Genomic DNA, 26,761 nt, shown 5'->3' on the forward strand with positions numbered 1-26,761 from the left:
GGCGCGTGAATACTGGTGTCGCGTGGGTTCGTCGCGGCTGGGGAATTATTTTTTGGTGAGGGATGACGCAGGCACCGTTAGGATGACCCCAGCATGGCACATGTCAGGTACCGACCCGTTTGGGCGCGACCCCTCGAGACGTGGAGGGTATTCGCGCCTGAGACACGTGTAATCATCGTATATCCGTCTCGACTACGTGCAGACGTGTAGAGGTGTCAGTGTTTCTGAACGGCGTCAGGGTCCGCTGCACAGGTGACGACAGGCCAGTCCAAGCGTAGTGGTCGGCTGCAGGGGTCAGGACACCAGGATCGCGTACCTAATCTTGCACTTGGGTGGTCAATCAACAAAACAACTTCGCCATAGCACCACCTCCTGAGCCGTGGATGACCGCGACCGCGCCCTCATCCTCGCCCGTGCCCCCTCGTCGCCGCCCATGAAGTCTCCCGGATCCCGCGTCTGATCGCTGCATAGACCGAGCGGCCCGTTGCCATCTCCTTTGTCCGAATACCCCGGATTTCCAGCACAAATAAGGTTACCACGCACACCATGGCGTCTGGCGGAGGAAACATCAAGGTCGTGGTGCGATGTAGGCCTTTCAACGGCCGAGGTAGGCAGCCCCCTCGCATGACTACGGCGCCGCAACTGACAACGCGCAGAGAAGGCGCGCAATGCACAATGTATCGTGCAGATGAAGGGCGACCAGACCATCCTCTCCCCTCCAGCCCATGCCGATATCAAGGGAAAAGCCGCCAAAGCCGCCTCCGAGGGCACCAAGACGTTCGCCTTCGACAGGTCATACTGGTCTTTCGACCGCGACGCTCCCAACTATGCCGGCCAGGACAACCTCCATGAAGACCTTGGCAAGCCGTTGCTCGACAATGCCTTCCAGGGGTACAACAACTGTATCTTCGCCTACGGTCAGACGGGTTCCGGAAAGTCGTACTCTATGATGGGTTATGGCGCCGAGTACGGAATCATCCCCAAGATTTGCCAGGACATGTTCGAGAGAATCAAGGGGCTACAAGCAGACAAGAACTCGTCCTGCACTGTCGAAGTGTCCTATCTGGAAATCTACAACGAGCGCGTACGCGACCTGCTGAACCCGTCGAATAAAGGAAACTTGCGAGTTCGAGAGCATCCGTCTACTGGTCCCTATGTCGAAGATCTCGCCAAGTTGGTCGTTCAGTCCTTTCCCGAAATCGAGAACCTCATGGACGAGGGAAACAAGGCCCGTACCGTAGCGGCCACCAACATGAACGAGACGTCCTCGCGATCGCACGCCGTCTTCACCCTTACCCTCACCCAGAAGCGCCACGATGTCGAGACGAGCATGAGCGGAGAGAGGGTCGCCAAGATCAGTTTGGTCGATTTGGCCGGATCAGAACGAGCTCAGTCGACAGGTGCCACTGGCGCACGATTGAAGGAGGGTGCCGAGATCAACAGGTCCCTGTCTACACTGGGTCGTGTCATTGCAGCGCTTGCAGACCAGTCGTCTGGGGGCAAGAAGAAGACTCAAGTGCCATATCGAGACTCCATCTTGACGTGGCTTCTGAAAGACTCTTTGGGAGGAAACAGTATGACAGCCATGATTGCTGCCATTTCTCCGGCCGACATCAACTTCGAGGAGACCCTTTCGACCCTCCGTTACGCCGACTCCGCGAAACGTATCAAGAACCACGCTGTCGTAAACGAAGACCCAAACGCGCGCATGATCAGAGAGCTCAAGGAAGAACTGTCAAAACTGCGGTCTCAGCTGGGTGGAGGAGGTGGTGGAACTGCCGGAGCGAACGGCATCATAGAAGAGCAGTACGCACCCGATACACCCTTGGAGAAGCAGATCGTTTCCATCACACAAGCAGACGGTTCAATCAAGAAGGTGTCCAAGGCCGAGATTGCAGAGCAGCTTGATCAATCAGAGAAACTCTATACCGAGTTGAACCAAACTTGGGAAGAGAAGCTGCAGAAGACGGAAGAGATTCACAAGGAACGAGAAGCCGCGCTGGAAGAGCTTGGTATAAGCATTGAAAAGGGTTTCGTCGGTCTGTCAACACCAAAGAACATGCCTCATTTGGTCAACTTGAGCGATGATCCACTCTTGACTGAATGTCTCGTCTACAACTTAAAACCGGGGACGACGACCGTAGGCAATTCTGATGTTGAAGGTCAGACCGCACAAATACGTCTGAATGGCTCACAAATTCTTGCCGAACACTGTCACTTCGAAAACGTGGACGGCAAGGTGACGGTGATACCTCAGGAAACCGCCAGTGTCATGGTCAACGGTGTACGCATCGACAAGCCAAGGTTACTCAAGAGCGGCCACCGCATCATCCTTGGCGACTTCCACATCTTCCGCTTCAACAACCCGCAAGAGGCAAGAGCTGAGCGTGCTGAAGTAGGGACAAGCCTACTTCGGCAGACGGTTACCGCCAGTCAGCTCAACTCTCCCTCGCCTGCACCAAGACCCGGTCACGACAGATCGTACAGCGCCATCAGCATCGCGAACTCTGACTTCGACCCTGATAGTCCTAGAGCCGGATCGCCTGCATTCTGGCAACGCGGTCGTGAATCCGAGTTCTCGTACGCGCGCAGAGAAGCCCTCACCGCATGGTTGGGGCCAGACAAACGCATCGAAAACCTTCCAGACGAAGATTTCGAGGCTCTCTTCGAAGATCTCAGCAGGTTGCGCGAAACCCGCAAAGCACGTCCTGAGAGTCGCATTTTCAGCGACGAGGATACAGAGTCGATGTCCTCATATCCTGTACGGGAGAAGTATGCTTCTGGAGGGACGCTAGACAACTTCTCGCTCGATACCATGTTGACGATGCCATCCACACCAAGGCAAGACGGCAGCGAGAAGATGGAGGAGATACGAGAAGACATGGAAGAGAAGATGGACCAGCGGAAAGAGGACTACAGCGCAAAGCTGAAAGCTGACGCAGAAGCTAAAGTCGAGTTGGAAGAGCTGCGAGCTGCGAAGGAAGAAATGCAGAAGCAGTTGCAACAGCAGAAAGAAGCTTTCGCACGTCAAATGAAAGAGCTTGGCCACGAGTGGGTACCTGAAAGCAGCGGTACCCCGGAAGGCGAAGCTGAAGCCGAAGCAAAGGATGCACATAACGAGCAGAACGAGCAGCAACTGGAGTTGATCCGGACTGTCTTCAAACAGTGGCGGCGAAGAAAGTATGTCACCATGGCCGAGACGCTCTTGCAGAACGCCGCTATCCTGAAGGAGGCTCAAGTCATGAGTCAACAGATGGACAAGCGCGTGGTCTTCCAGTTTTGTATTGTCGATGTCGGCCACACTGTTCCGTCATCCTACGATTTGGTAAACATGGGCATTCCGGGTGAAGATGACGAATATCTCGACAGCCAGTCCAAGCCCTGCGTTGGTGTTCGCGTTATCGACTTCAAGAACGAAGTGGTGCACCTATGGTCATTACAGAAGCTGCGCGATCGCGTACGACGGATGCATCAAATGCATCAGTACATGAACCGACCAGAATACTTCCAGCACTTCAACCCGGAGTCGCCCTTCTCAGAACCCTGCATGCCAGAGTTCTCGCGCATTGGCGATGTGGACGTTCCGCTCGCTGCTGTGTTCGAATCAAGAGTACGAGACTTCAGCTTGGACGTCATCTCCCCTTACACGGCGAATCCCATCGGTATCATCCGACTATCGCTGGAGCCTTCGTCTGCAGAGGCACCCTCCACTACGCTGAAGTTCAACGTCGGCATGCACGAGCTAGTTGGTTTCCCGGAACGAGAAGGCACTCAAGTTCATGCTGTGCTCTTTGTACCTGGTATCTCCGACGAAAGTGGAGCCACGACCACGACCTGGATTACCGATTTTAACGAAGGCCCTATCCGCTTCGAGAGTGTACACAGCATGAGTCTTCCTTACCCGAGCCCGCGAGACACTTTCCTTCGAATCTCCATCTTCGCCAAGGTTACGGACATTCACCTCGATAAATTGTTGAGCTGGGATGACATGCGCGACTCTGCAGAAAAGCCCAAGCAGAAGCGCCGTCACGCACGATTACCGGAGTCGGAATTCTACACAGAGGATACACACGACATCTTCTCCCGTATCCAGATTCAAGAGATTACGGACGACGGGACATATCAACCCGTCGAGGTAACGCAGAGCAACGTTATGGACGCTGGGGTATACCAACTGCACCAGGGTCTAGCGCGCCGCATCGTTGTCAACCTCACACATACTTCCGGAGACACAATACAATGGGAGAATGTAAAGTCACTGCGTATGGGTCACATTCGCTTGGTCGATGCAGCTGGTAACAGTCCAAACTACGGGTCACCCGTAAAAGAAGTACCCGTCGATCTGACATCCCCACCGGTCATCAGGAAGAACGCCGATGGAACCACAAATGTCAAATTCGTAGGGCGATGGGACAGTACGGCACATGCGTCGCAAATTCTCGATCGGGCGACAAAAGACAACTTCCGCGTCAAAGTCACGCTGCTGTTCGACGTCACATCCTCCAAGCTTATCGAACCGATGTCGTTCTCCTTCGACCTCTTCGTACAAATTCGGGGCCGTTCTTACATGCGCCAGACCTCTCTCTTCTCGTTAGCCAATATCTGGAATACGGTGAAGGTCGTTCACTCGACAGTAGGAATCTTCAACGTTGCGATCCGTCCGACGTCTGTCAAGCGTGCGACAGATCTGTGGCGAATGAACACGAAAGACGACTACGTAAAGGGCGAAGAACAGCTCGCGGGCTGGACACCACGCGGTGTTTCCCTAGTGCGCGACTTCATTCACATAGAAAAGCGTCGTGCTCGAATCGCAGAGATAGAAACAGCGCGTTCTGTCTTGTCGTCAAAGGCACTGAGCATACCCGCTTCCGCACTGGCTTCCTCAAAAGACAAGCCTCTCGAAGACGCACAAATAGCACTCCTCCAGCGCATGGTCTCGCTCTGGAAAACCAAGAAAGCGCCTGCAGAAATCATCCTCAACCCCACCAATCTTGAGCCTCCCACCAATGGCGCCGCCTTCGCGACACGCTCTCCTTCTCCATCGCCAAACCCAACGCCCAGCTTGACAGCTACCGTCCGCTTCGTTAGCAAGAACCCCAACTTAATGAAAGCGTCCTACCTCCTCACCCCAGACCCGACGAACACGCGTTGGATACGACGATACGTCGAACTACGGAAGCCATACCTCCACATCTACTCATCAGACGGTGATGAGATCAACGCCATCAATGTCAGTACTGCGCGTATCGACCATTCGCCTCAAATCGCGAAACTACTTGGAGGCGCACAGCAAAGCAACGGACAAGGAAATGGCGGCGCGCACAGGGACGTTGTCTTTGCTGTCTTCGCCAGGAGCAACACGTACATCTTCCGAGCGCGAAGCGAGAGGGAGAAGATTGAGTGGATATTGCGGTTAGATCAAAGTTACTTCAGCAGCGAAGGAAGCGAGGAGTCGACGTGAGAACCCGTAATGAGCCTTTGGCTGGAAAAGTTATATCTAGACATGAGGCGCCATGTGGAAGGGTTTTAATTCTTGTACCGAAGTTGTAGAACAGTGGAAGACGGTCGGTCGATGGTGTTGATGCTGTTCCCGTCAGTCCTTGGCGTTATAGTCGGGCTTTTGTATAGCTTTTCTTGGGATACCCAGAGTATAGTTGATACTCCTTTTGCGCGATAATTTAGCGTAGAGATTATGTCAATTCAGCTTCATTGCTAGACTATAGCTTCCTTCTAACCCTGACGGTGTTCATGTTGCTGGTAGTTATCACATCTTGCTGTACTGCGCAGTCCACCCCGCAAGGACTAGCTTGTTTCCAGAACCCCTCACACGCGATTGCCCGAGGCTAACCTTTGGATCGACGCAGCTTACTCGAACACGACCACGGTCTCAACGCGCGCCTCTAGCAGCATCATGGGTTTTACGTATCTACTTATATGCGACGCGATAGTTGGAACTGGAGGAATCCGGAAAAGCACACTCCGCAATGGCCAATACACAGAAAGAGAAGACGCAACATGATCTGGACGACCAAAAGCTTGGTCAGTACCTGCAGCAAGAGATATCCAATTTGAAGACGCCCGTGCTATCCACAAAGATCGGATACGGACAAAGCAATCCGACTTACTATGTCGATGATGCCGCTGGCACGCGCTACATACTCCGAAAGAAACCCAGCGGCACCATCATTTCGCCTGTAGCACACCAAGTCGATCGAGAGTACAAAGTGTTGAAAGCACTCGGAACAGTTGAAGGTTTCCCAGTTCCAAAAGTATTCTGTCTATGTATGGATGCATCAATCATCGGAACAGCTTTCTACGTGAGTGTTACATTACCCTTTGAAGGACCCTATTTCATCTAACACCTCCCTCTCCACCAGGTCATGGAATACATCCAAGGCCGTATAATAACCGACCCCAATCTGTCCACCCTGCCCCTCTCCGACCGTCGCGCAGCCTGGCAATCCGTCATCTCAACCCTAGCATGGCTTCACTCCATCGATCCGGACGCCATCGGCCTCTCCTCCTTTGGTAAGAAAACCAATTTCTACGCCCGCCACTGCAACACCTTCTCCCGCATCGAAGCCCAGCAAGCTCAGGTCCGCGACATCACCACGGGCCAGCAACTCGGCCGCGCACACCCGCATTTCGACGAAATCGTGTCCTACATACGAAGTCACCTCCCCCAGGAACGCACTTGTATCATCCACGGCGACTACAAATTCGACAACATCATTTTGCATCCTACTGAACCACGCGTAATTGCTATCTTAGATTGGGAGTTGAGTACGCTGGGACATCCGCTTATGGATGTTGTGTATGTGACTGGTCCGTATTGGAATCGGGCTAGTAAGGTGGGCATTCCTGGGGGGCCGACGGTGCAGACAGTGAGGGATGATCAGGGAGGGGATGTGTATGATGAGGAGAATCAGGCGCAGAATGGGTTGCCGAGTATGGAGGAGTTATTGGAGGTTTATGAAAAGAAGGCGGGGTGGGATCCGAGGCAGGATCGGTGGGATGTTGCGAGGGTTTTTCATTTGATGAGGGTGAGTTTTTGATCTCCATCATTCCTTGGTTGTCGCGTGGCGGAGAACTGGATGAACGTATCATTCAGATACGAGGACGATGATCCAGAGAACAGCATCAGCTAACACAAGTATTAGGGAAGTGTGATAAGCCACGGCATTCAAGCGCGAACCATAAGCGGCCAGGCCAGCAGTTCCTTCTCCCACGTCTACTTTGAAAACACCAAACGAGGACTCAACGAAGCCCTCCGGCTAGTCCGCTCGATGAAGGACAAAGAAGCGCCCAAGAGTACGCTGTAGAGAAGATGAATCCCCTTGGGGCGATGTCAATGACGTCCAAATTCCCACCTTCCCACCTTCCCACCTTCCGCGCTACAACATTACGCGTCAAACATGCTTGAAGCGCCCGCCAGCTTCACGCGTACCATACAACACGCATACACTGATCTACATCTCCACCTTCCCCATCTAATTCTCCCCAAAACTCCATCTTTCGCTCTCCACTGCACTGTCAGAGAACGTACTCCACCACATCATCATCCCGTCTCCACGCGCGGTATCTACTCGCCAAGTCCGCTTCGCTTGCTATCCGGGCATACGTATGCGAATACCCTCCCGTCACACTGACTGCCCCAGGGCAACCGCACACGCAGCACCAAAGCCCATGCACGCATTTCCGCCACCCCACACAGAAAGTCTCAGCCCCATTCCCCTTCCGATTCATTTTCGTGTCTCGACCACATCACAACGTCGATCACACATCCCCAAGCCCTTCCATACAAATCCTCACTTCAAATCCCGCCTCCCCAATCCGTATACCAAGTACATGCACATGATTCCATTCTGCATTCTGCCACGCTACCAAGCCCGCCTTGGCTTCCGTGCATGCATCAAACCAAAGAACGCTTATCAGAGCGCCAAACGCACGGGCCAATGCGGGAATCTGCTGTCGTCGTGTTCCAGTGCAGATGCATGAAATTTCGCCAAGCCAGCCAAGCTTTCCTGGCGATTCGGAGAGGGACGCGCTGGCGCGGCCACTAGCATGTGAGACTGTTGAGGTGTTTCATTTACTGTATTATCTGCCGTATGGGAGGCAGGAGAATTGTTTGGTGCGATGTCTTGGAGCGGACAAGTCTAAACCAAACTGTTGCGGAAGATGTGGTGAGGATACGTTTCTTTGGTGGTGGAGGTAGCGATGGATAGTTGCCTGAGGACGGGAAGTTACCTGGATAGTTAGCTGGCCGATCGCAATTTGGCTGTGAAGTAGTGAAGCTGGCGGGAACGGAGGAAACCTTGGAAGCGATGAGGAAAACACGATAATATGGTGGGAAAGAGCAACAAACGCGCGCATGCATTCGAACATTGTTTGTGGAACTATCTACGACTATCGGAACGGTCTTAGCTATTTCACTATCGTCCCGTCCTTCAGCCCCATCAAAGTGCAGTGCAGCGCAAACTTCGTGTCGAGAAAATGAAGTATGTATAAGAAAGAATTGCCCGTGGTATCTGTTGCCCCTTCCCGATTTTTTATGACGCCGACGCTATGCAAAAGCCGATGGATAGAGTAAAATGGATACAACTCGGGGAGTACAAAGAGTGATGGTGTGTGTGTGCATTACAAGTGTCTGTTGGCGCGCCCTAGGTCTAGTGTTGGAATGGATGGAGAGTGTGGTGTCTAAAGAAAGAAGCCTGTAGACCTGCTGGCGGCTTCGGAGAAGGTACGGAGAAGCGATGGCGGAAACATTGGGGGTATAAAAGGAGCGTGAGGCTTTTGACTCACGACAGGCGTATGCGTGGTGGTATAACGAGTGAGAGAAACGTAAACCGAAGAGAAACGCCGTTAAAAGCAAAGTCGAAAGCAGGGATCGCCTGGCGGGGAGCGACGGTGCTGAGATTACTGTGTTTGGCGTTTAGTGGTCTGCAATATCTTCGTCCATGCCGGGGTAGATGATGTCGGCGACATAGATGGCCTGGATATGCTTGAATAGGACGAAGCACCACATCGTAATGATGGCGATGGTGAGGCCGTTCCCCACGAAGAGCACCGTTTCATCTTTCAACGCGTTGCCGATGGAAATAGTGGCGATGACGAATCCGGTGTTGGGGAAGACCATGGCCCACCATCCGAGATGGAAGTAGACAGCCCACGAGTTGATGACCTGGAAGTGATGTTAGTATCGTTAAAGAACGAGGCATGGTGGCGAACTTACGGCGACAAGAGTGATCATGAAGAACCACATAGCCAATACCCAAAGGAAGAGTGCGACGATGAGAGCCAGAGTCCTGAGCAACTTCGCGTCGACAAGACCGTCACCCTGCAAGTCGAAGTCGTCGGGAAGAGCGTTGGCCATACCAATCAGGGCCAAGCACGTGAAAGAAGGCGGTCCGACAGCGATAAACATGGCTCCTCGATGCTCCCGATCGGGGTATCCGACCTGCATGAGACGACCAATGTAGTGCGCGTACATGAGAATAGCAACCGTGAATCCAAGACCCTGACATCCAAGTCCGGCAACCAGGATTGGCATTCTGGACGATACGGGCTGTGATTTGGCAATGACCGAGGCGATTGTACCCGCAAGCATGATAGGGAAGATGGGGAGCAGCCACGAGGGCATGAAGCTGGTGAGCTTGTAGGTGTGGCTGCAGAACAGGAACGAGTATTGGAAGGAAGCCAAGCAGAAAGTGATGAAGGTGTATGCCCAGAAAGCGACCGCCATAGTAGTGATTGCCCACGCACGATTCGGGTGATCCTCTTCGTACGCTTCTATGACGTATTTCTGCGTTCCGGTGATGATTGTAGCGATCGATAGGAAGAATGGCCCGAGGAAGAGTCCTTCACGTTCGTGTTTGATGGATTCCTTGAAGGATCCAGCGTACTTGGTGAAGCGGAGGACCATTGTCATTGTGACAGCAGTGAACAGCATGAGGTTGAGGATGTAGAAAACGGCGCCGATGGTGATGAGACCGGGGAAAGCGTGCGGCTGAATGGCGATAAGCGTGCCGAGACCACCAGTAGCCATTGTCAGGGTGTAGTTCGCCCATGTGTAGTGCTTGAGTCGTTGTCCGAAAGTGAGATATGGCTGGTTGGGATCCTTCCTGCCGGGGATCTTGGTGTGCTTGTCCCATTCCGAATGGCCATCGCCATGCTTGTGCTTCTCGAGATCGATCTCGTCCATCTGAGGTGGTGACTGGAGAGCTGGGTCTCTGAAAGGGTTCTCCGGCTCTGGCTGCCTCTCCTTCGTGTCGATGCGGTATCCGTTAGCATCAACCGGGCCCGGGAAGTAGCCTCCTCCGTTAGATGCGTACATGGGCGCTGGTGTTGCTGCCGGTGAGTTGGCTGCCCATGTGTTGGTGCGAGTAGTCTCGCCAGACTCGAATGAGAACTGGTTCTGTTGAGATGCGACCTGGGGTTGCGGCTGGTATTGGTTTGGCGGTAGCTGTTGTTGTTGCTCTGGCATTTGCTGTTGCTGCTGAGGGTTGGACAGACGGGAGTAGTTGTTCACATCCCGACTTGTTTGAGGAGAATGTTGACGGGGTCCAGATGGTAGACCATACTGCCCTTGCTGCTGAGGAGTTTGCATACGAGGTCCGGAAGGCAGACCGTACTGCTGATTCATATGCTGAGGCTGAGGTGGAGGTGCATACTGAGGTTGTTGCTGGTTTGGTGGGAGAGGGAATTGTCCGTTGTTCTCGAAATTAGGGCTGAAGGTGTCTTTTGTGCCAAAGGACAGGCCTTCTGGTTGGTAGCGAGTATCCATTGCTGAAATGAGAGAATAGGTGTCCTGCACCGTAGAGACTAAGAGACGGAATAGACGGGAGATAAAGGAAAGAAACCAAAGAAACTATGACCACAAAACGCGCAATAGGGACAAGTATTGACCTGCACGGGGCAATTTGATAGAAACCCAAGAGGCGATGCTCGGGAATAGACCACTGTATTAACACGCGCCGAGCGGGATCAACATGGGTCTGCCTTTCTGGTATCGGTCCTGTTTCGAACTGCGTGCCAATCTAGCGCAAATAGCTCTGGCAGCTAGTCAATGAAGCTCCACGGAGTCATGGTGGGATCTCAGAGTGCTTGGCGAGGAGGATGTGTTGCGTACATCCTCCTGGTATCCACATCAAAGCGTCGAATAAGCTCCGGGCAGCGGCCAACGCACGTGCTTCTAGATAACGACCTGAAGTCGTCTTCGCTTCATCTAGTTCCAGGAGTGGTAACTCCACCTTGGCAGTGCACGATGCGCCAAGATGTTGAGCTAGCTTCCGTCGCTTAGTACATTCAAGACGAATGCTTATCGCCTTCCTTGATCTGCATCGTGGCTATGCTGCTTGCGTACCCTGTGGATAACTCAGTGTATGATGGATAGTATTCGTGCACTGCATTCACGTAATCGCCATATTGCAGTTGTCCACTCAGATTGACAGTGCTGGGGGATCCTTCCTTACTTCATGTCCGTCATACAAAGACATCTTACCTGTCATATTTGGCCCTAGAGCGAACCTGACGCATCGCTTTCAGGGCAGCAGGACCGAATAGCTGTGACGCGGGCGTCGGCTTCGCGCCGCAATGCAGGGAGAGTCCCTTCGACCTGAGAGAACCCCTAGGCGGCTGGTATGGCGGTCTCCAATTTGGATCACCATGCGATGGTGCGGTCCGGATTCCTCCGACTTGACTAGGGCATGCTAAGCGCGGAACATGGACTGGGCAGCCAGAAAATAAAATGCGGCTCAAGCTGTCGAGGAACGGTGATTCGTGGTGCCAAAAAGGGGCGTCGAAACGGATGACGAAACGCTTAAAGCGGAGCCCGTTGCGTCGGCTTCGCTGCCAAGCATCCCGCGCAAGACGCAACAAAACAAGGGGCACCGTTTCGCAGCCCGATGAAGCCACAGCCGCATACTAGAACGCAAATAAGGTTGAGGGAAGTTTGACACTGGCGGCTCTGATTGCTTGCGTGTGTGCGAAGCGCTTGTCGGGCCAAGATCATCGGGTAGAAGCTCGAAGTCGTCTCAACAATGCCAGAAACCTCGCCCAGATCCACTCTGGTGTTTGACTCTGCTTCGGCCAAGGCTAAGCCTTAGGCAAAAAAGCCTATCTTGACTTATCGTCATTCTTGAAAAAGCGCCGAGTCCCCACGTGCGTTCCAGAAGCCTGCCCATATAGTTGATGCCGCCGCGAGGTGAGCGCGTACAAGCCCGGAAGTTGCTCGTGGAGGGTGAGTAGTAGTCAATTAGATGTAGACCTGCAAAATTCCACTCCGGCTTGTCTTCGTTATGAGTGGTTAACACGCACTGCGTCGCGTACGGTGGGTCTGTAATGATGAGTTGCTCTCTGGGCGTGGGCGGTGCATTCAACGTCTTTTTCAAATCCGACTTGAGTCGACCAATCGGACCGTGATCCAGTGTTCAAGGCAGTGCGCGCGCCGATGACACGCAGAGCCCAAAGACGATGCAAATTATGAATGATCGGAGACAAGGAAGGAACAAGGGCATGTGAAGATGGTCAACGGGGCAAGAGCTGCCGGATGATGATGATCTACACCTGGGCATGAGGCTGAACGCTAAAAAGCGGGCTGCGCCGTGCACTGCCAAGGACCATCGTTGTGCTTTTCACATGTCAACATCGCTATGATCACAAAATGCACTCCGTTGCTCGCGGGCGGACAGGACGGCGCGTCGCGGAGCACTGCGGAAGAGACAAGAGTTCGCCGAGCAGATGCATCTGTGTCGTCACTGGTTGTACAGAAATTACGCTGGCTCCTAATTTCGCAGCGTTTAAAGGCGTTGTTCACTGATTGCTTTTCCGACAGCTATGCTGCAGAGGCGCAGTTTCATGCATAGAAGTGCTTCTTGGTGTGGTTGGCTTTCGCATGTGCTGTAGAATCCTCTCATTGAAGTAACGCCGCTGAGGTCTCGGGTTGAGAAGAAAATGCCCGAGATCACCCGAAGCACCGTGGTAATACTATGTCATCACCGTTCCCGACGATGCCCATGTCTAGAATCTTATCGTATCACAGATGGATCGTGCAGCTGTGCTTGGGTACCCTTCCCTACGCCCAACGTGCCTTGTCGCCTCGTATCTTTGAAAGCAGGTGGCGAGGCCCACATGGCGACCTTGGCTTCAAAAGACAAAACAGGCATAAATGAAGAGTGTGGGTACTTCATGTCAGTGTTAAAGTGTAGCGGTTGCCTATACCATGGCTCCCCCGTAACATGTGAGGCAACGTGGCGTACAACGGTAGTATTGTCTGGTTGACTTCACCCTCTCTGATCTTTTATATCTTACTGGCTTCTTTCAGTAGCTCGCGCGTAAGTACCTCGCCTTCCCTCCTCACTTCACTGAGCCTACCCATCTTCAGCAACCTCCCTATCATCTCCTCATCGCCGTGATGGCTGTTGTGCTCAAACTCTGGCTCTTCGCCATATGCTACTCGGGCCGCATCGACTAGTATTCTTGCCGTCATACCAAAAACTCTGAACGTGGTAAGGCTGTCGATTGCGCTTGGCTCCGGACGAGGGTCATCTCCATCTGGTAAAGTTTGATGCGACGAAGGTTCTGGTGTGGATGGCGGAGAGGACCGCGAGGAACTACGTAGTAGTGTCGGAGGTGGAGGAGGTCGCGGCATGTAGAAATTGTGCATTCGCCAGCGTGACTCGTGCCAGTCTGTCCAAGAGCCTCGATACCACTTTTCGGGTCTACCGTCTTTCTGCACTGGCGGCGGGCCTTCGCCCTCCCACCCTTTGCGCAGGAAGTTGTGAAACGGCGCCGTGAAGACCGCTGCGACTTCCCTAGGATCAAGTCGCGGCATGAGCCTCTCTTCTACAGAGAGACTGTTCGTGTCAGAGGACGTGGGCACGTCGGAGGATGTCTCTGCCGGACGCAGGAATGCGACACAAGGCCGTACTCCAAGCTCAGTCTTTGCGAGATTTGCAGGGAGTTCGCAAAGGTGCTCCACAGTGAATCCTCGAAGCTTCTCCTCATTCATAGGCAACCCGATCTCTTCGTCCGCTTCGCGTCGTGCAACGTCCCACGGGGACTCTTCGAGTGTATCTGCTTTGCCTGAACCGTGTCAGCATGCACGTCCAACTCGGTCTCTGAGTGTGTGATCCAGTACCTCCGGGCAGCGCAGCCTGTCCCGCATAGTTGCGTAACTGCGCGCTGCGCATCGTGAGGACCACCTTGAGCTCGCCATGCCGGTCCGGAAAGAGCAATATGAGGACCGCCGCGCGTCTCGTAAGGGGGCAATTATACCATTGCGTCGGCGGAGGAGAGTATGTTCGGAGTCGGTCCAATGCGCGCTGTTGAGCGTGTTAGCATGATGCAGGGCCTTTTGGAGCGCAATCGTATAGGATGAGAATACTACCGACTTACAACAGATCTTGGGGAAAGCGCCATTGTCGCAATGGCTTTGCTTTGGGCGAGCCATGTTGTCGGTCTCATGAGATGCGCGTGCGTCGGGAGCGTGAAGCTCAGTGGGGTCATGGACCGAGGTTATCGATAGGCGGCATGCAAGAGCCTCGTGGCAGCCCCAGAATCTCCCGCACCTTAAATAGATGCCATGTGGAGATGGTAACGTCAGCGGTTAGTCGACATAGACAATCGTCATATCACTGAGTAGTATGGCAAACAGCAAGTTAAGTAACTTCCATGCAATTGAATCGCATCTCTATATGAAAGGAAACTCCCGATCGTTATCATCGACATGCGTGGCCATGGTGAAGTGCTACATATCCCACCGCGTGAGCATGCGTTGACGACGTGCAGCAGATCCTTGAGGACATAGGAAAGTAGCATGAAATTGCAAAACAGGACCCATCCGTCAACTACGCACCGTAAGTCTATCATATGCAGACATTCTTTTAGGGAAATCATTTCGCACATGAGAGACCAACGCCAAGATGCCGCGATGTATAGACGATTACTCGTCCTACCTCGAACCACTTTTGAACCGGACCAAACAGAGAGCACCCCTGGCCGTGCAGGGAGCTCGTATTAGAAGACCACCGCCTCTATCCAATGCACCGCTGAAGCGTTAGTGGGCAGAGTGAGGCGGCGATGAGAAGATAGCAGAGCACCACTTCTTAGATGAGGTCTGTCAAGACGTTAGCAATCAGGCTTGAGGTACAAAGATTGATTAAACACTTACCAGCCACGTTCATGGGCATCTCCTCGATCTGTGTGCTGTAGAACTGCTCGATTTCGCGCATCATGCGGACATCGTCGGCGGTGACGAAGTTGATGGCAACACCCTTACGTCCGAAACGTCCACCACGACCGATGCGGTGGATGTAGTTCTCGCGGTTGGCGGGCAAGTCGTAGTTGATGACCAGGGAGACCTGCTGGACATCGATACCACGGGCCAGAAGGTCAGTGGCAATGAGGACACGAGAAGATCCGGAACGGAACTCCTTCATGATGACATCACGCTGGGCCTGGTCCATGTCACCGTGCATGGCCGAGACCGTGAAGTCACGGGCAGTGAGCTTGTCGGTGAGCCAATCGACCTTCCTGCGGGTGTTGCAGAAGATGACAGCTTGAGTGATGGTAACGGTCTCGTACAAGTCGGACAGAGTATCGAGCTTCCAGTCCTCCTTCTCGACAGCAATGTAGAACTGCTTGATACCTTCGAGGGTAAGCTCGTCCTTCTTGACGAGGATACGGACGGGGTCGCGCATGAACTTGGTGGTGACCTCGAGAACGTCCTGGGGCATGGTGGCGGAGAGGAGAACGACCTGGGTGGACTGAGGGAGCAGCTGGAAGATGTCGTAGATCTGCTCGGTGAAACCGCGAGACAACATCTCATCGGCCTCGTCGAGGACGAACATCTTCATGTGGTCGGTCTTTAGGACACGACGCTGGATCATGTCGTGGACACGGCCGGGAGTGCCAACAACGACCTGGGGGCCGTCCTGGAGGGCCTTCATGTCGTCACGGACGCTGGTACCGCCAATGCAGGCGTGGCACTGGACGTCCATGAAGTCACCGATGGCGACAACGACCTTCTGAATCTGCTGAGCGAGCTCACGGGTGGGGGCGAGGATCAGCGCCTGGCAGGCCTTGACGTTGGAGTCGATCTTCTGGAGAGTAGAGATGGAGAAGGTAGCCGTCTTACCGGTACCGGACTGGGCCTGGGCGATAACATCGTTGCCTAAAATATGTCAGTCGCTTGTTGGGTTGTGCGGTGGTGGGGGTGGGCAAACGTACCCTTGATGACGGGCATGATGGCGCGCTGCTGGATAGCAGAGGGGCGCTCGAAACCGTAGGCGTAGACTCCACGGAGGAGCTCAGCCTTCAGGTTCATGTTGTCGAACGAGTCGGTGATCTCATCGTAGTTGGACTCGATCTGACCTGCGCGTGGGTTAGCCTAGGCTCGCAGAATTGTTTGCAGGTGAGGCTATCGTCGCCGCCGCCCTCGCACTGCGGGGTGCGCAGTTTCGAGGAGCGGGGGGACAGCACTCGGAGAAGAACTCACCCTCGGGCACGTCCTCAAGACCTTTGTCAGCCATGATTGCGACTGGGAGGAGCGACTACTGGTGCGGGACCGTAGTCGAAGTGTTGCTCGTGGCGGGGTTAAAGCGGAGGATCCTCTGGATGCCGCCGCGTGTGTAAAAGTTGTGTAGTAAAAACTAGATACCAGATCCTCTGCAAGAGAATCAAATGGGTATCTAGGGTAGTGTGTGTATTGGTTGTGTGGTGGATTTGGTGATGGAGGGACAGAGAAGGTGGGCGCTTTTTGGCTTAAGAGGTCGGCCACAAAAAATCTCAGCAGTGTGCTAGTGCCAAAAGCACGCTAGTTCAAATGCGCCCACGGCTCCCACCTAGGTCCGCCTTCACTTCCACTGGCTCGTTCCAGTGTCAGCCTATGACTCTTCTTACTCACCCTTGGTTTGCCTCCTAGTTTATTTGCAGCCGTGGAAACGTCTGTGTTGAGCAAACACCAAGCATCGTGCCCTGTCCATCTTTGACATGGCGCCAGGCATCCTGGACCACCCCGGCATCGCCACTGTCGAATCACGACCTTCGAAAAGAGTCAAGACTTCTGTGGCGACAGAAGTCGAGAGCGACGACGATGATGTGGCGGCGGCGGCAATCGCAGTCCCCTCGCATCACCTGGGTATCAAGCCAGCCGGCAATGCATATACTGCGTCCGAGAATATCAAATCGAGATGCGGACTATTCGCCAGCTTACCCGATGAATTATTGAGCCACATCTTTGAGTCATTCGAAGCCGACGTCCTGATACGCTTGGGGAGTACGTGCCGCGCTCTGTATGCCTTTACTAGGTTGGACGAATTATGGCGGGCCTTGTTCGTAAGGTGAGTACCACAGTTGCTACACACAACATTTTGCATCCTCCATCTTTATTCCTATACAGTCATTCCTACACTTCCAGTCATCTTCCAGTCATGTGTTCAGTCAGGCGGTGTATGCGAAGGAAGGCGTTCCTTGTAAACTCTCTTGGATCGGTATGACTGTGCCTGCACGCCTGACGGCGCCCCGGCCGTGGAGGTGCAGGACACAAGATCAATTCAGGGCGTTGCAGATTGCTCCCAGGATCAGGTCGTAGATTATTGCTTGATTTGAGTATGCATTAATTCGTGGTATATACGAAAATGTATCTCCATAGCAGAATAGAGCATTCTTTCTGCTTTGTACCGGGTTCAATATGCATCGCTCGTTTGCTTGCGTTGAGAATATCAAACATCGCAACTTCTCTGCAAACAAAAGCTAACAATCCCACAGCTCCCCGGCTGAAGACTTTGAGTGGCGTGGAACATGGCGAGCAACCTACCTCAAGATCCCCAGGGAGCACGTCACGTCCATACCATGCACCAACCTCTTCTCAGACACTCTTTATCGGCCATTCCAGTGCGCCCACACGCCACTGAATTCCTACGCGGCCAACATCCCAAAACACAATGAGGTAGCTCGACTATCAGATCTGACTTACGAAGAATATGCCGAAACCTGGGTAGACAAGCCATTTGTGCTCACTACACCTGTCAAGCAATGGCCCGTATACGGTACCTGGACACCAGAATACCTCCTGGAGAAATTTCCAGAAACAAAATTCCGCGCAGAGGCAGTAGACTGGCCCATGAAGAAGTATATGTCCTACATGCATGACAACGCCGATGAGTCGCCCCTGTACCTCTTCGATCGTGCATTCGCCGAGAAGACCGGCGTAGACATCACAGCGGTACCACATTCCAAGGAAGCCGCATACTGGAGTCCAACATGTTTCGGCGACGATCTCTTCAGTGTCCTAGGCGAACACCGACCGGACTGCCGATGGATGATCATGGGTCCCAAACGCAGCGGCTCTACGTTCCACAAAGATCCGAACGCAACTTCAGCGTGGAACGCAGTATTGACAGGCAGCAAGTACTGGCTCATGTTCCCCGCCGGCCCAGGCATCGAACCTCCACCCGGTGTCATCGTCAGCGACGATCAATCCGAAATCACCTCTCCGCTCAGTATCGCAGAGTACATGCTCACTTTCCATGAACTTGCACGTCAAACACCTGGCTGCAAAGAGGGCATCTGTTATGCTGGCGAAGTACTTCACGTACCGTCCGGCTGGTTCCACCTAGTACTTAATCTCGAAGACAGCCTTGCTCTGACGCAAAACTTTGTACCCCGGAAGAAATTGCCTGATGTACTAGGTTTTCTGCGTGACCAACGTGGGGAAGTGAGTGGGTTCAAGGAGGATGTTTGTGATCGCGCATACGAGCTCTTCGTCGAAAGGCTGCAGGAACAGCATCCCGAGTTGCTGGAGGAGGGCCTCGCGGAGTTGGAAAAGAAGGGGAAGAAGGGAAAAGGCAAGTGGGAGCAGCTGACGAAGGGAGACGAGGAGGAAGAAGTCGGAGGGTTTAGCTTTGGCTTTGGTGGGGATGACGATGATGCTGATATTCCGTGAAGGTTGTAGTGCTCGGAGCAACAGCCATCCCATATTTTACTCGCATACACACAGTGCCCAGCAGCTCCACAGCTAGAGGAATTGGGTTCTAATCGTAACATTCATACATTGCTATTTGCAAGCCATCTCTCGTGGGTATCATCTAATCGTTAAGTCGTATCGTACATCATAACCGCAGCGTCATATCTTATCCTCCCTGTTTTGCTCACGCTCACTTTGCGTGGTTGATGATCTCAGCGTACATGTCCTCAGGTATCTTGCTGGCAAAGCTCATAGCCACAGCGACAATTTTCTGAGCGTTCAGACCAGGCAGATTACGTAGAATCGTATTGGGGCTATGGACAGGTCAGTTTGATACGAATGTGTCTGTAGAGCGTACTCACCTTGGGCTGTTCAAGATATCCCCTCGAATCAGAACCAACTGAGCCACAATACACAGAATGTTCAGATGTGGTCCGTACGCGAAGAGGAAGTCCCATAGCTGTAAGACCTCGGGCAGCGGCGGTGTACATGCGCACATTGTGAGTACGGATGCGAAAGCGTAGATCTTAGCTTCCATATGGTGTGCCATGAGATGACCGTACAGCTTAGGGTCGACCACCTCTAGGACCCTATCCACCAACGCGAGACCTTTGTGCACACCCTCCATCGATCCCCTCACATAGCCCGGACACTCGTATGTAATGAGCCGTTCGAAGCCCGTGAAAGCCTCGACTTCACTCCTCGCCGCGTACAGAAACGGTCCGCACAGCACATTCATGCCCTGCACATACCCAATCTGCTCTGCATCGTTCGTAGTCGACGCCTCCGTACGAGTACCCGCAGTGAGAGAATGCCGCGACATCATCGAGGTATCTGGACTACCGCCGAACTCGGATAGTGTTGGTGGGGACTGCCAGCCATTGACGCGTGCTTCGTGCGCATCGTTGAGCCTCCACGCGACAGCGTTGAGCACACGTGTAATGCTATTCTGGGTGACGCGTCGTCGGAAGAGGGGATCGCCTTGAAACGTGCGGAAAGTGTCGTTTTGGATTTTGGCGTGCGCGGGAGAGGCGCCTTGACGGACGAGATCGAGGTACACGTCGGTGCGGAGGGGAGGCGCGTTGAGCAGGATGAGCCAGATGTATATGCGCAGCTCGGACTGAATCAGTATAAATTAGTATCCAGAGATCATTGAGCGATTCTAGATTGCGCCCATGCGCAATGTGATCGTATGGGATAGTGTGGAGAACATACCATGCCCTCGCTGTTGGCGGGAATGCCCTGGGTCAAGATCGTGTATCGCAATTCTTGGAGACCTTCCTCTGGATTACTCGCAGATGCTCCTTTGAGCAGCAGCATATCTAGGTTCGTCATTTTGGTAGATTGGCTATGAAGGGGTTGGATTCGTTCACAATTCGAAACTCTGGTTGGGGTCTCCGCATGGCGGTCTGCACTGACGCCTTGGCATTGGCCCTGGAATCCTCGCCGCGGACCCGCGTCATCCGAAGACGTTCACTACACTATCCTCAATGCATACATTGCATCTACATTTGGTATAAGTTTCTTGTTTCTTAGTTCGTTGAGAGTTAGGAACCCGTCCTTGTGGTTGCTACTTGTACCATTCTATTTCATTTGTGTCATCCACAACCTTGGAAAAACGGGTAGCGACGAACTGTGAACACCCACAGAACACCCACAGTAACATTTAGTTATTCCACTGCGCTCTCATCTTACTTACATTGGCAGCAACTGCCAACATGTTTTTGCCACGAGAAGCTGAGTACAATCGCAGCGAGTACAAGCGCGACACCAAGTACATTGCTGGATATCTTTTGAAAGCTTCCCGGAAATGCGGTTTTGTGCTGACGCCTCCCAACGACTCTTATAACCATAAAGTTTGCGAACGTGGCTTTGAGCCAATGGCTCAATGCATCGTGGACAGTCCCCAGAAGACACCTATACCATCGTTTATACGCACAATCTTGGTTCGGGCTCAAGAGCTGCGAGTTCGACCAAAGTCTTTCACGTCCGCCTCAGTGCCCAGCGCATAATTTTCCCGTCTGGTGCCTACCGGTTTTGCTTCTTCTTCGGTCGCTCTGTCCAGAGAAACTTGGGGATGAGGACCATGTCGAACGATTCATCTGTCGCAACCTGCTTTCTGGTGCTCCGCACTCCCCCGATCTGGAGTTCTTCGTGCAACGACAGGACCTAGAACGATTCTTCTATGGAAAAATACCGCAGGACATTACGAATGCTAAGAGACAGCGGGAACTTATTCAGTACGGCATAACTGATGCAATCAAAGGCCACTCGTACCGTACGATCAGCCAGATTGGGAAACGCCTTATGCGAAGCAGATTCATCCAGAGTCCTTCTAATTTAGACCCTGTGTTAGAAGATCGCTTTAATCTGCGCGAATATCCGTTAACTCCATAGGAAGTCGATGAATCGACCCGTCGGTTTTTGAACAGTTTCGGCGATAAAAAGCGAGAACATGAGCGAATACGGCTGTTCAACTGGCCAGTTGACGCGGTCACTCCCAAGGGAAGGACGTACCATAGGCTCTATTTCCACGAATGCGACAAGATATGGGACCCTGTTCCGACCTTGCGGTCCATGATGCTATGGCGCGAGGCGGATGCCGTCAATCTCAACTTCCGCACCCCGAAGCTTGTCCTCTCCTGCAGCGACATCCTCTGGGACATCTTGGACATGTTTTGGAAAGACCCAGTTTTCGAGAAAGACCTAAAAGGATAAAACAATCTCCATATCTTGGCTTTAACTGTTGTTTGTCGAATTCTGACCCTGACCTCCAACGAGATCAAGCTGCGCCAACGACAGCCAAGTCTCCCAGTGAAGAGAATGGACCAGCTCCGCGAAGTCTACAACGTTATGCAAAAGTATTACCTGCGTCCCGTAAAAACCACGCTAGGCGAAAAGACCTGGGCCGGCGATGTCTGCATTGCGAATCTAGTCAATACAGAAAGAGAACCCCAGATCGGCGAGTATTGGAGTGCAGTGAACTTTTTCAGTGGCCGCGACATATTCGGACACCCTGAGCAGGACATTGACTCAAACAATCTGGGGCCTGCTGCTGCTGAGAATTTGTACAAGGATTGGGACTTTGGCGGGAGTAAAGAGGAGAGTAGGATGTTCAACGCCGTCTCCAGGTTCCACGCTCGACGGGGTTTGAGTGCAATCGTGAGCAGAGCTCTGGAGGGTTGCTACTGATAGCCTTGTGTAGGCTTATCGACAACTTCCTTCGCCAAAGTCATAAGCTAGTGGTCGTTGACAAGGGCAGCGCCGAGCATGCATCTTTCGATTGTTTCAGTCGCACTGTTTCTACGTGGGCCACATGTTCACACCAGCAGGCTGAGAGTGCGAGTGCAGTGAAGGAGAGAATATCGTTGAAATGATCTCGTTATCTAAGGAATGTCGTGTCGTCATGATATGTGTCCCACCAGCCTCTAGAACGCCTTGGAATATTGTATACAAAAAGAAAAGCAACGCCATGAAACCTTCGAAATTCTTCTATCTTCTCCTTGTGGACGATGTCGACGTCTTCTTGTCATCCGTCTTCGTACTTGTACTAGTCGTTTTGGGTGCTGAAGTTATTGTCGGAGAGGAAGTGTTTGTCTGCGATGCCGTAGACGAAGCAACCGTGCCCGTAGCAGACGAAGAGGATGAGGATGAAGAAGAAGCTGGTCGAGTGCTGGTGACTAGCGTGCTAGGTCCCTTTCCTCCATTGGCCCAGTACTCCACAAGCGCCTCTTCAACCTTCTCAGGTTCAGTGTAAGCCTCCAGAGCCTCAAGCTCAGCGCACTTCTCATAGATGTGCTCCCTCTCGTCGTCGTGGTCGTTGATATCCTTGGAGCGGTACTTCTCCTCCATCGGGTCGATGAACTTGGTTGTCTCGGGGTAGCCGAAGTTGGCAAGGCTGGTGACGTTGAAAGCAGCCATCATGTCATGGTCCTCGTGGATGAGGTTGTGGCAGTGGAACATGTATACACCATCGTATGGGGCGTAACGAGCAATAACTGTAACCTTTTCGTTGGTACCAAGCAAGACGACGTCCTTTAAAGCTTCTCGTTCATAGGGCAGAACGCTTCGTTTACCTCCGGTGCGGCTCAGGATCTGGAAGTCGACGAGATGGATATGAACGGGATGGCTCCAGCCGCCGGATGAGTTCTCAAGCTCCCAGACCTCGACAGCGCCGCGCTGAGGCTTTGCGAGGATGCGGTTGTTGACGTCGGCAAAGGTGACGCCGTTGACTGTCCATTGGCCGTTGGTGCGTCCGAACTTGAAGCTCCTATCGATACCACTCTTCTTCGGTGGGAACGGGACTGTGCGGAGAGAGCCTGGCAGAGCGCCGTTGCCGGCTGTGCTAGAGACGGAGGAACCGACAACGAATCGCATAACCTTGTCAGTGCTGTTGTAGTCCTCGTCTGCTTGCACGTCGCGGGCATTCTTCATCGTTACGTTCTTTCCGGCGTATGTGCTGAAGTCGACGACGATCTCCCAGCGTTCAGCCATTGAGATCTCGAGGTTGTCGGTTTGCACAGGCTTGGACATGAGACCAGTGTCTGCGGCGATGACATGAAACGGAACCTTTTTAGCAGCAGGGTCCTCGAGAGTGAGCTTGAAGGCACGGCTGATGGCTGTGTTGAGCACCCTGAAGCGGTACTTGCGTGGCTCCACCTTCAGGTAAGGCCATGGTTGACCGTTGACGTGGATGACATCGCCCCAGAGGGAAACGGTCTCGCTTGCCGGATCAAAAAGCGTGCCGTCACTGTTGTACTGCTTTGAGGCCAGTGCCAGAGGTACATCGTATGAGCCCGAAGGAAGCCCTAATCCATCCTCAGCAGGGTCATGGAGAATGTAGAAGCCCGCTTGTCCGAAGTAGGCGTTCTCCGCAGTATGATGAATTGCATGGTCGTGGTACCACAAAGTCCGCGCACTCTGCTTGTTAGGGTAGTCTATAATCATTAGCGTTCATGTGGTATAATGCTAGTGACAGCCGGTACTCACAGTAGTCTTTGTATTGACCGTTCTTGGTAGTGTCCTCAGCCCATCCATCGAAAGGTGCTCGGCTATAGGAACCATGAAGATGCACTGAAAGATCTTTGGGGCCGTGATTCTTGAAACGAACAATGGCTTCACGACCTTTGGTCATGCGGAAAGTAGGCCCAGGTGATACTCCATCGTACCCAACAAGGTTAGCCGGCTTCAGCCCAGGGTAGACTTGCTGTGTGAATGGCTTCACATCGACCTCGTAGAAATCAATCTCATTCCCTGTGGTCTCGTTTCGGTAGGTGTATGATTTGGCCTTATCCTGGGGGATAGGAAGCGGGTTCTGGAATATCTGCTTGTAGACTGGGCTCAGCCAATCGTCGTCGCCAGCAAGTGCTTGTGATGCCAAGAGGGCTGTGACTCCGATGGAAAGATAGTTCTTCATGGCGTAGTGAAGGCGGATGAAGGTCGGGAGATGAGCGGATATGATTGAATCAAGCTGATGCTCTGTTGTACACAGGCGTCTTGGAACACTTTATACATCCATACCTCATGGTAAACATGAGCTAAAAGGTCTCGAATACGCCTACTTCAAAGTATTCAGCCATACCGCAGACCCCACCATCCCTTATCGTCGCAAGTATATTCTCACAAACATGGGATGTGAAGTCTAGGGCCGGCATGAGACGCCATTCGGCGTTCTCGCTACTGTCGTCTGAGTGTGTCGACATTCATCGTATCGCAGTCTGCTTCAAGCCGCTGCCTGGAAAGGCCGAGAATATGGGATCAATGCCTAGACATGGCTTGAAAGGCTTGGTATAAGCAAGAGCTAGGAGATGAGCGAAAGCTGATGAGACTTGGCGGCCAGTAGGACGACTAGACCATGTTGAAGGAAGACCATGAGTGATTACTCCATTGAAAAGTGCGGAATGATTTCGACCAGAATCTCCGAATCGTGCACGAGTACATGATGCTGAACTCAATTTTGACTCACCTGGATCTTCTCGACCACGAGAACCCCAGGTATTCCCTGCTCTTCTCCACGAACACGTGACCGATACCAGTAGGCCAAGTGAACAACGAAAAAGTTGCAGAGTCTGTTTCGGGAAGACCGACAGTCTCAACTCGGAAAGGTGTAGGTAGGAAGATCCTCGTCTACGGTTGGCATTCTACATGCCTAGACGACGGCTGGGTACGAGCGGTCAACACGATTCAGACCCTCCATGAAAACTTTCATAGCAGTCTCGCCCTGCTAGGGCTGAACATTGTTGCCAGCGTGTGAGCTGTGATGCACTAATGCTAGTGCATCGTGGCACGCGAGAGACCGGTCAACTTGGCCAGGCTTGTTTGGGAGCCCAGTCGGTCCAGGAATAGCAGTTCCGCGTCCGGGGGACTGCTCGCCAGTGTGCCGGTGCTGTGTGTGTAAAATCATGGCAAGCAGAGAAGCCTAGAGGGAGGCTGCGGAAGGGGAGGTCCGGACTGTGACCAAGCTGTGATCGGCGCTAGACTAGCGCCCGTCGGCCTTGGCGTGGAGATCGCTCAGCCTGTCATTCGAAGCCCTCGAAGCCACCACGCCTCTCCACAGCTTAACCTCAGCTACCCCGTAATGCAGCATCAGCGCGGAACGAATGCATGCCGAATGCACGGCTCATTTCTTCCCTTTCCATTACACAGCTTCACTATTGGTCAAGTCGTACCATCACGTGTACGAGCTTCAAATCTTCTCCCGTCACAATCCGCAAAAACAACTGCGACGCCGAACTGGAGTTGACCCAAGAAAGAAATCAAAAGCACATGAGAACAATAAAAGCTTGAGTTTTTCAGTAGCCTTGCGCGTACCGTCAAGCCTCAACACTGGATGGCATGTTTTTACCACGTAGAGCCACGCAGCGATTGTCTAGAACAGCTGCCGCACCACGCTGGAATCAGAACATAGTGGAACGAGAAGACCCCCACTCTGGCCCGATAGCGGAATGACAGTAGCAAGATCATGCAATCGCCATACCAGAGTGGAGTCTGTCCTTCACGCTTACTTCGCAATTGATTCCGAGCTGAGCTTGACTATGGCACAGCGTCGGAAAATATCTAGCAGGGGAAAATACCCGCTAATTCGACATACATCCGCTTACCCCTGCGACACCCCGCGACGGCACTTGGACACGCGAGAAGGGTGATACTAAATCGGGGTCCCTGTTCCACCAGCAGACCCATGCCAAACGTATCGCCTCTGACTCTCTACTCCCTCGTACAAACCAATATTAGCTTTCCAACAACTTGGTGGCATACAACCGCTCACACTGCATGGAAACATTCTATGTCGTCTCTGCTGTCATCGTGTTGCTTCGCTGCCTATACGATGGCGCCGCCATTTTCACAAGTCCGATAAGCTGAGGCTGTCAGCGTGCAGTAGCGAAGGACTAGATCGGAATTTTGCTGCACTTTTCCACTCTGGTCTCACCGATGCTGTTCGAGAATGTCGCCTCGTTCAATAATGACTTGCAGGTTGCCAAGTCCGCTCAGCAAGACACAAAAGCTTGGCCTCTACTAGACCCATGGAAATACGACGAGCCTCAGCTGTGGTTCCCGCTGCTACTGCAATGTCGTGTCCGGTGACCTGGTAAGCCGTCGGCCCTACCGCGCTGCTCTACCTCGGTCTTGTGGCAGGCAATAGTTGGAGTCCGTTTCTCGTATATCTCGCCTACTTGCGGACGAACGATAGGATAACAATAAGTCTATAGTCTTGTCACATGTGAGACTCATACTTCTGGAAACTTAAGGGAACGCCATCGCGAGACTAGAATAGCATTCCAGGCCTGCCCGCACTCA

The 26,761-nt window shown here is 52.9% G+C and overlaps 9 protein-coding genes across 9 annotated transcripts; 4 read left to right on the top strand and 5 right to left on the bottom strand.

The window, feature by feature from the left end:
* The first annotated feature begins 352 nt into the window (after positions 1–352).
* Positions 353–5,728, top strand: BKA58DRAFT_427529 (uncharacterized protein). The gene is made up of 2 exons (XM_046172984.1): positions 353–607; positions 657–5,728. Exons 1-2 carry the CDS (start codon positions 547–549, stop codon positions 5,459–5,461), a joined length of 4,866 nt encoding a protein of 1,621 aa, XP_046029836.1. The 5' UTR covers positions 353–546; the 3' UTR covers positions 5,462–5,728.
* Positions 5,729–5,984: 256 nt separating this feature from the next.
* On the top strand, positions 5,985–7,322 carry BKA58DRAFT_409349 (kinase-like domain-containing protein; the record flags this gene model as incomplete). The annotated part of the gene is made up of 3 exons (XM_046172146.1): positions 5,985–6,317; positions 6,378–7,043; positions 7,161–7,322. The coding sequence occupies 3 exons, from the start codon at positions 5,985–5,987 to the stop codon at positions 7,320–7,322; spliced, it is 1,161 nt and encodes a 386-aa protein (XP_046029837.1).
* Positions 7,323–8,654: 1,332 nt separating this feature from the next.
* BKA58DRAFT_108149 (voltage-dependent anion channel-domain-containing protein) lies at positions 8,655–11,196 on the bottom strand. The gene is made up of 2 exons (XM_046163870.1): positions 9,233–11,196; positions 8,655–9,181 (listed from the first exon to the last, which is right to left on the bottom strand). Exons 1-2 carry the CDS (start codon positions 10,781–10,783, stop codon positions 8,933–8,935), a joined length of 1,800 nt encoding a protein of 599 aa, XP_046029838.1. The 5' UTR covers positions 10,784–11,196; the 3' UTR covers positions 8,655–8,932.
* Positions 11,197–13,297: 2,101 nt separating this feature from the next.
* Positions 13,298–14,505, bottom strand: BKA58DRAFT_308589 (uncharacterized protein; the record flags this gene model as incomplete). The annotated part of the gene is made up of 3 exons (XM_046167211.1): positions 13,298–14,082; positions 14,138–14,321; positions 14,395–14,505. 3 exons carry the CDS (start codon positions 14,503–14,505, stop codon positions 13,298–13,300), a joined length of 1,080 nt encoding a protein of 359 aa, XP_046029839.1.
* Positions 14,506–14,657: 152 nt separating this feature from the next.
* BKA58DRAFT_418406 (ATP-dependent RNA helicase eIF4A) lies at positions 14,658–16,746 on the bottom strand. The gene is made up of 4 exons (XM_046172670.1): positions 16,496–16,746; positions 16,228–16,371; positions 15,170–16,171; positions 14,658–15,115 (listed from the first exon to the last, which is right to left on the bottom strand). The coding sequence occupies exons 1-4, from the start codon at positions 16,527–16,529 to the stop codon at positions 15,105–15,107; spliced, it is 1,191 nt and encodes a 396-aa protein (XP_046029840.1). The 5' UTR covers positions 16,530–16,746; the 3' UTR covers positions 14,658–15,104.
* BKA58DRAFT_378461 (uncharacterized protein) lies at positions 16,747–19,035 on the top strand. The gene is made up of 2 exons (XM_046169695.1): positions 16,747–17,339; positions 17,767–19,035. Exons 1-2 carry the CDS (start codon positions 16,990–16,992, stop codon positions 18,941–18,943), a joined length of 1,527 nt encoding a protein of 508 aa, XP_046029841.1. The 5' UTR covers positions 16,747–16,989; the 3' UTR covers positions 18,944–19,035.
* BKA58DRAFT_355604 (cell division control protein 16) lies at positions 19,036–20,381 on the bottom strand. The gene is made up of 3 exons (XM_046168646.1): positions 20,180–20,381; positions 19,327–20,084; positions 19,036–19,278 (listed from the first exon to the last, which is right to left on the bottom strand). Exons 1-3 carry the CDS (start codon positions 20,297–20,299, stop codon positions 19,155–19,157), a joined length of 1,002 nt encoding a protein of 333 aa, XP_046029842.1. The 5' UTR covers positions 20,300–20,381; the 3' UTR covers positions 19,036–19,154.
* Positions 20,382–21,787: 1,406 nt separating this feature from the next.
* On the top strand, positions 21,788–22,156 carry BKA58DRAFT_436707 (uncharacterized protein; the record flags this gene model as incomplete). The annotated part of the gene is made up of 1 exon (XM_046173431.1): positions 21,788–22,156. The coding sequence occupies one exon, from the start codon at positions 21,788–21,790 to the stop codon at positions 22,154–22,156; it is 369 nt and encodes a 122-aa protein (XP_046029843.1).
* A 64-nt stretch (positions 22,157–22,220) lies between these two features.
* On the bottom strand, positions 22,221–24,783 carry BKA58DRAFT_108232 (Cupredoxin). The gene is made up of 2 exons (XM_046163871.1): positions 23,954–24,783; positions 22,221–23,901 (listed from the first exon to the last, which is right to left on the bottom strand). Exons 1-2 carry the CDS (start codon positions 24,378–24,380, stop codon positions 22,457–22,459), a joined length of 1,872 nt encoding a protein of 623 aa, XP_046029844.1. The 5' UTR covers positions 24,381–24,783; the 3' UTR covers positions 22,221–22,456.
* Between the last annotated feature and the right edge of the window lie 1,978 nt (positions 24,784–26,761).

This window comes from Alternaria rosae (genome assembly GCF_020736505.1).
Source record: "Alternaria rosae strain MPI-PUGE-AT-0040 chromosome Unknown BKA58scaffold_2, whole genome shotgun sequence".
Taxonomy (NCBI): Eukaryota; Fungi; Ascomycota; class Dothideomycetes; order Pleosporales; family Pleosporaceae; genus Alternaria; species Alternaria rosae.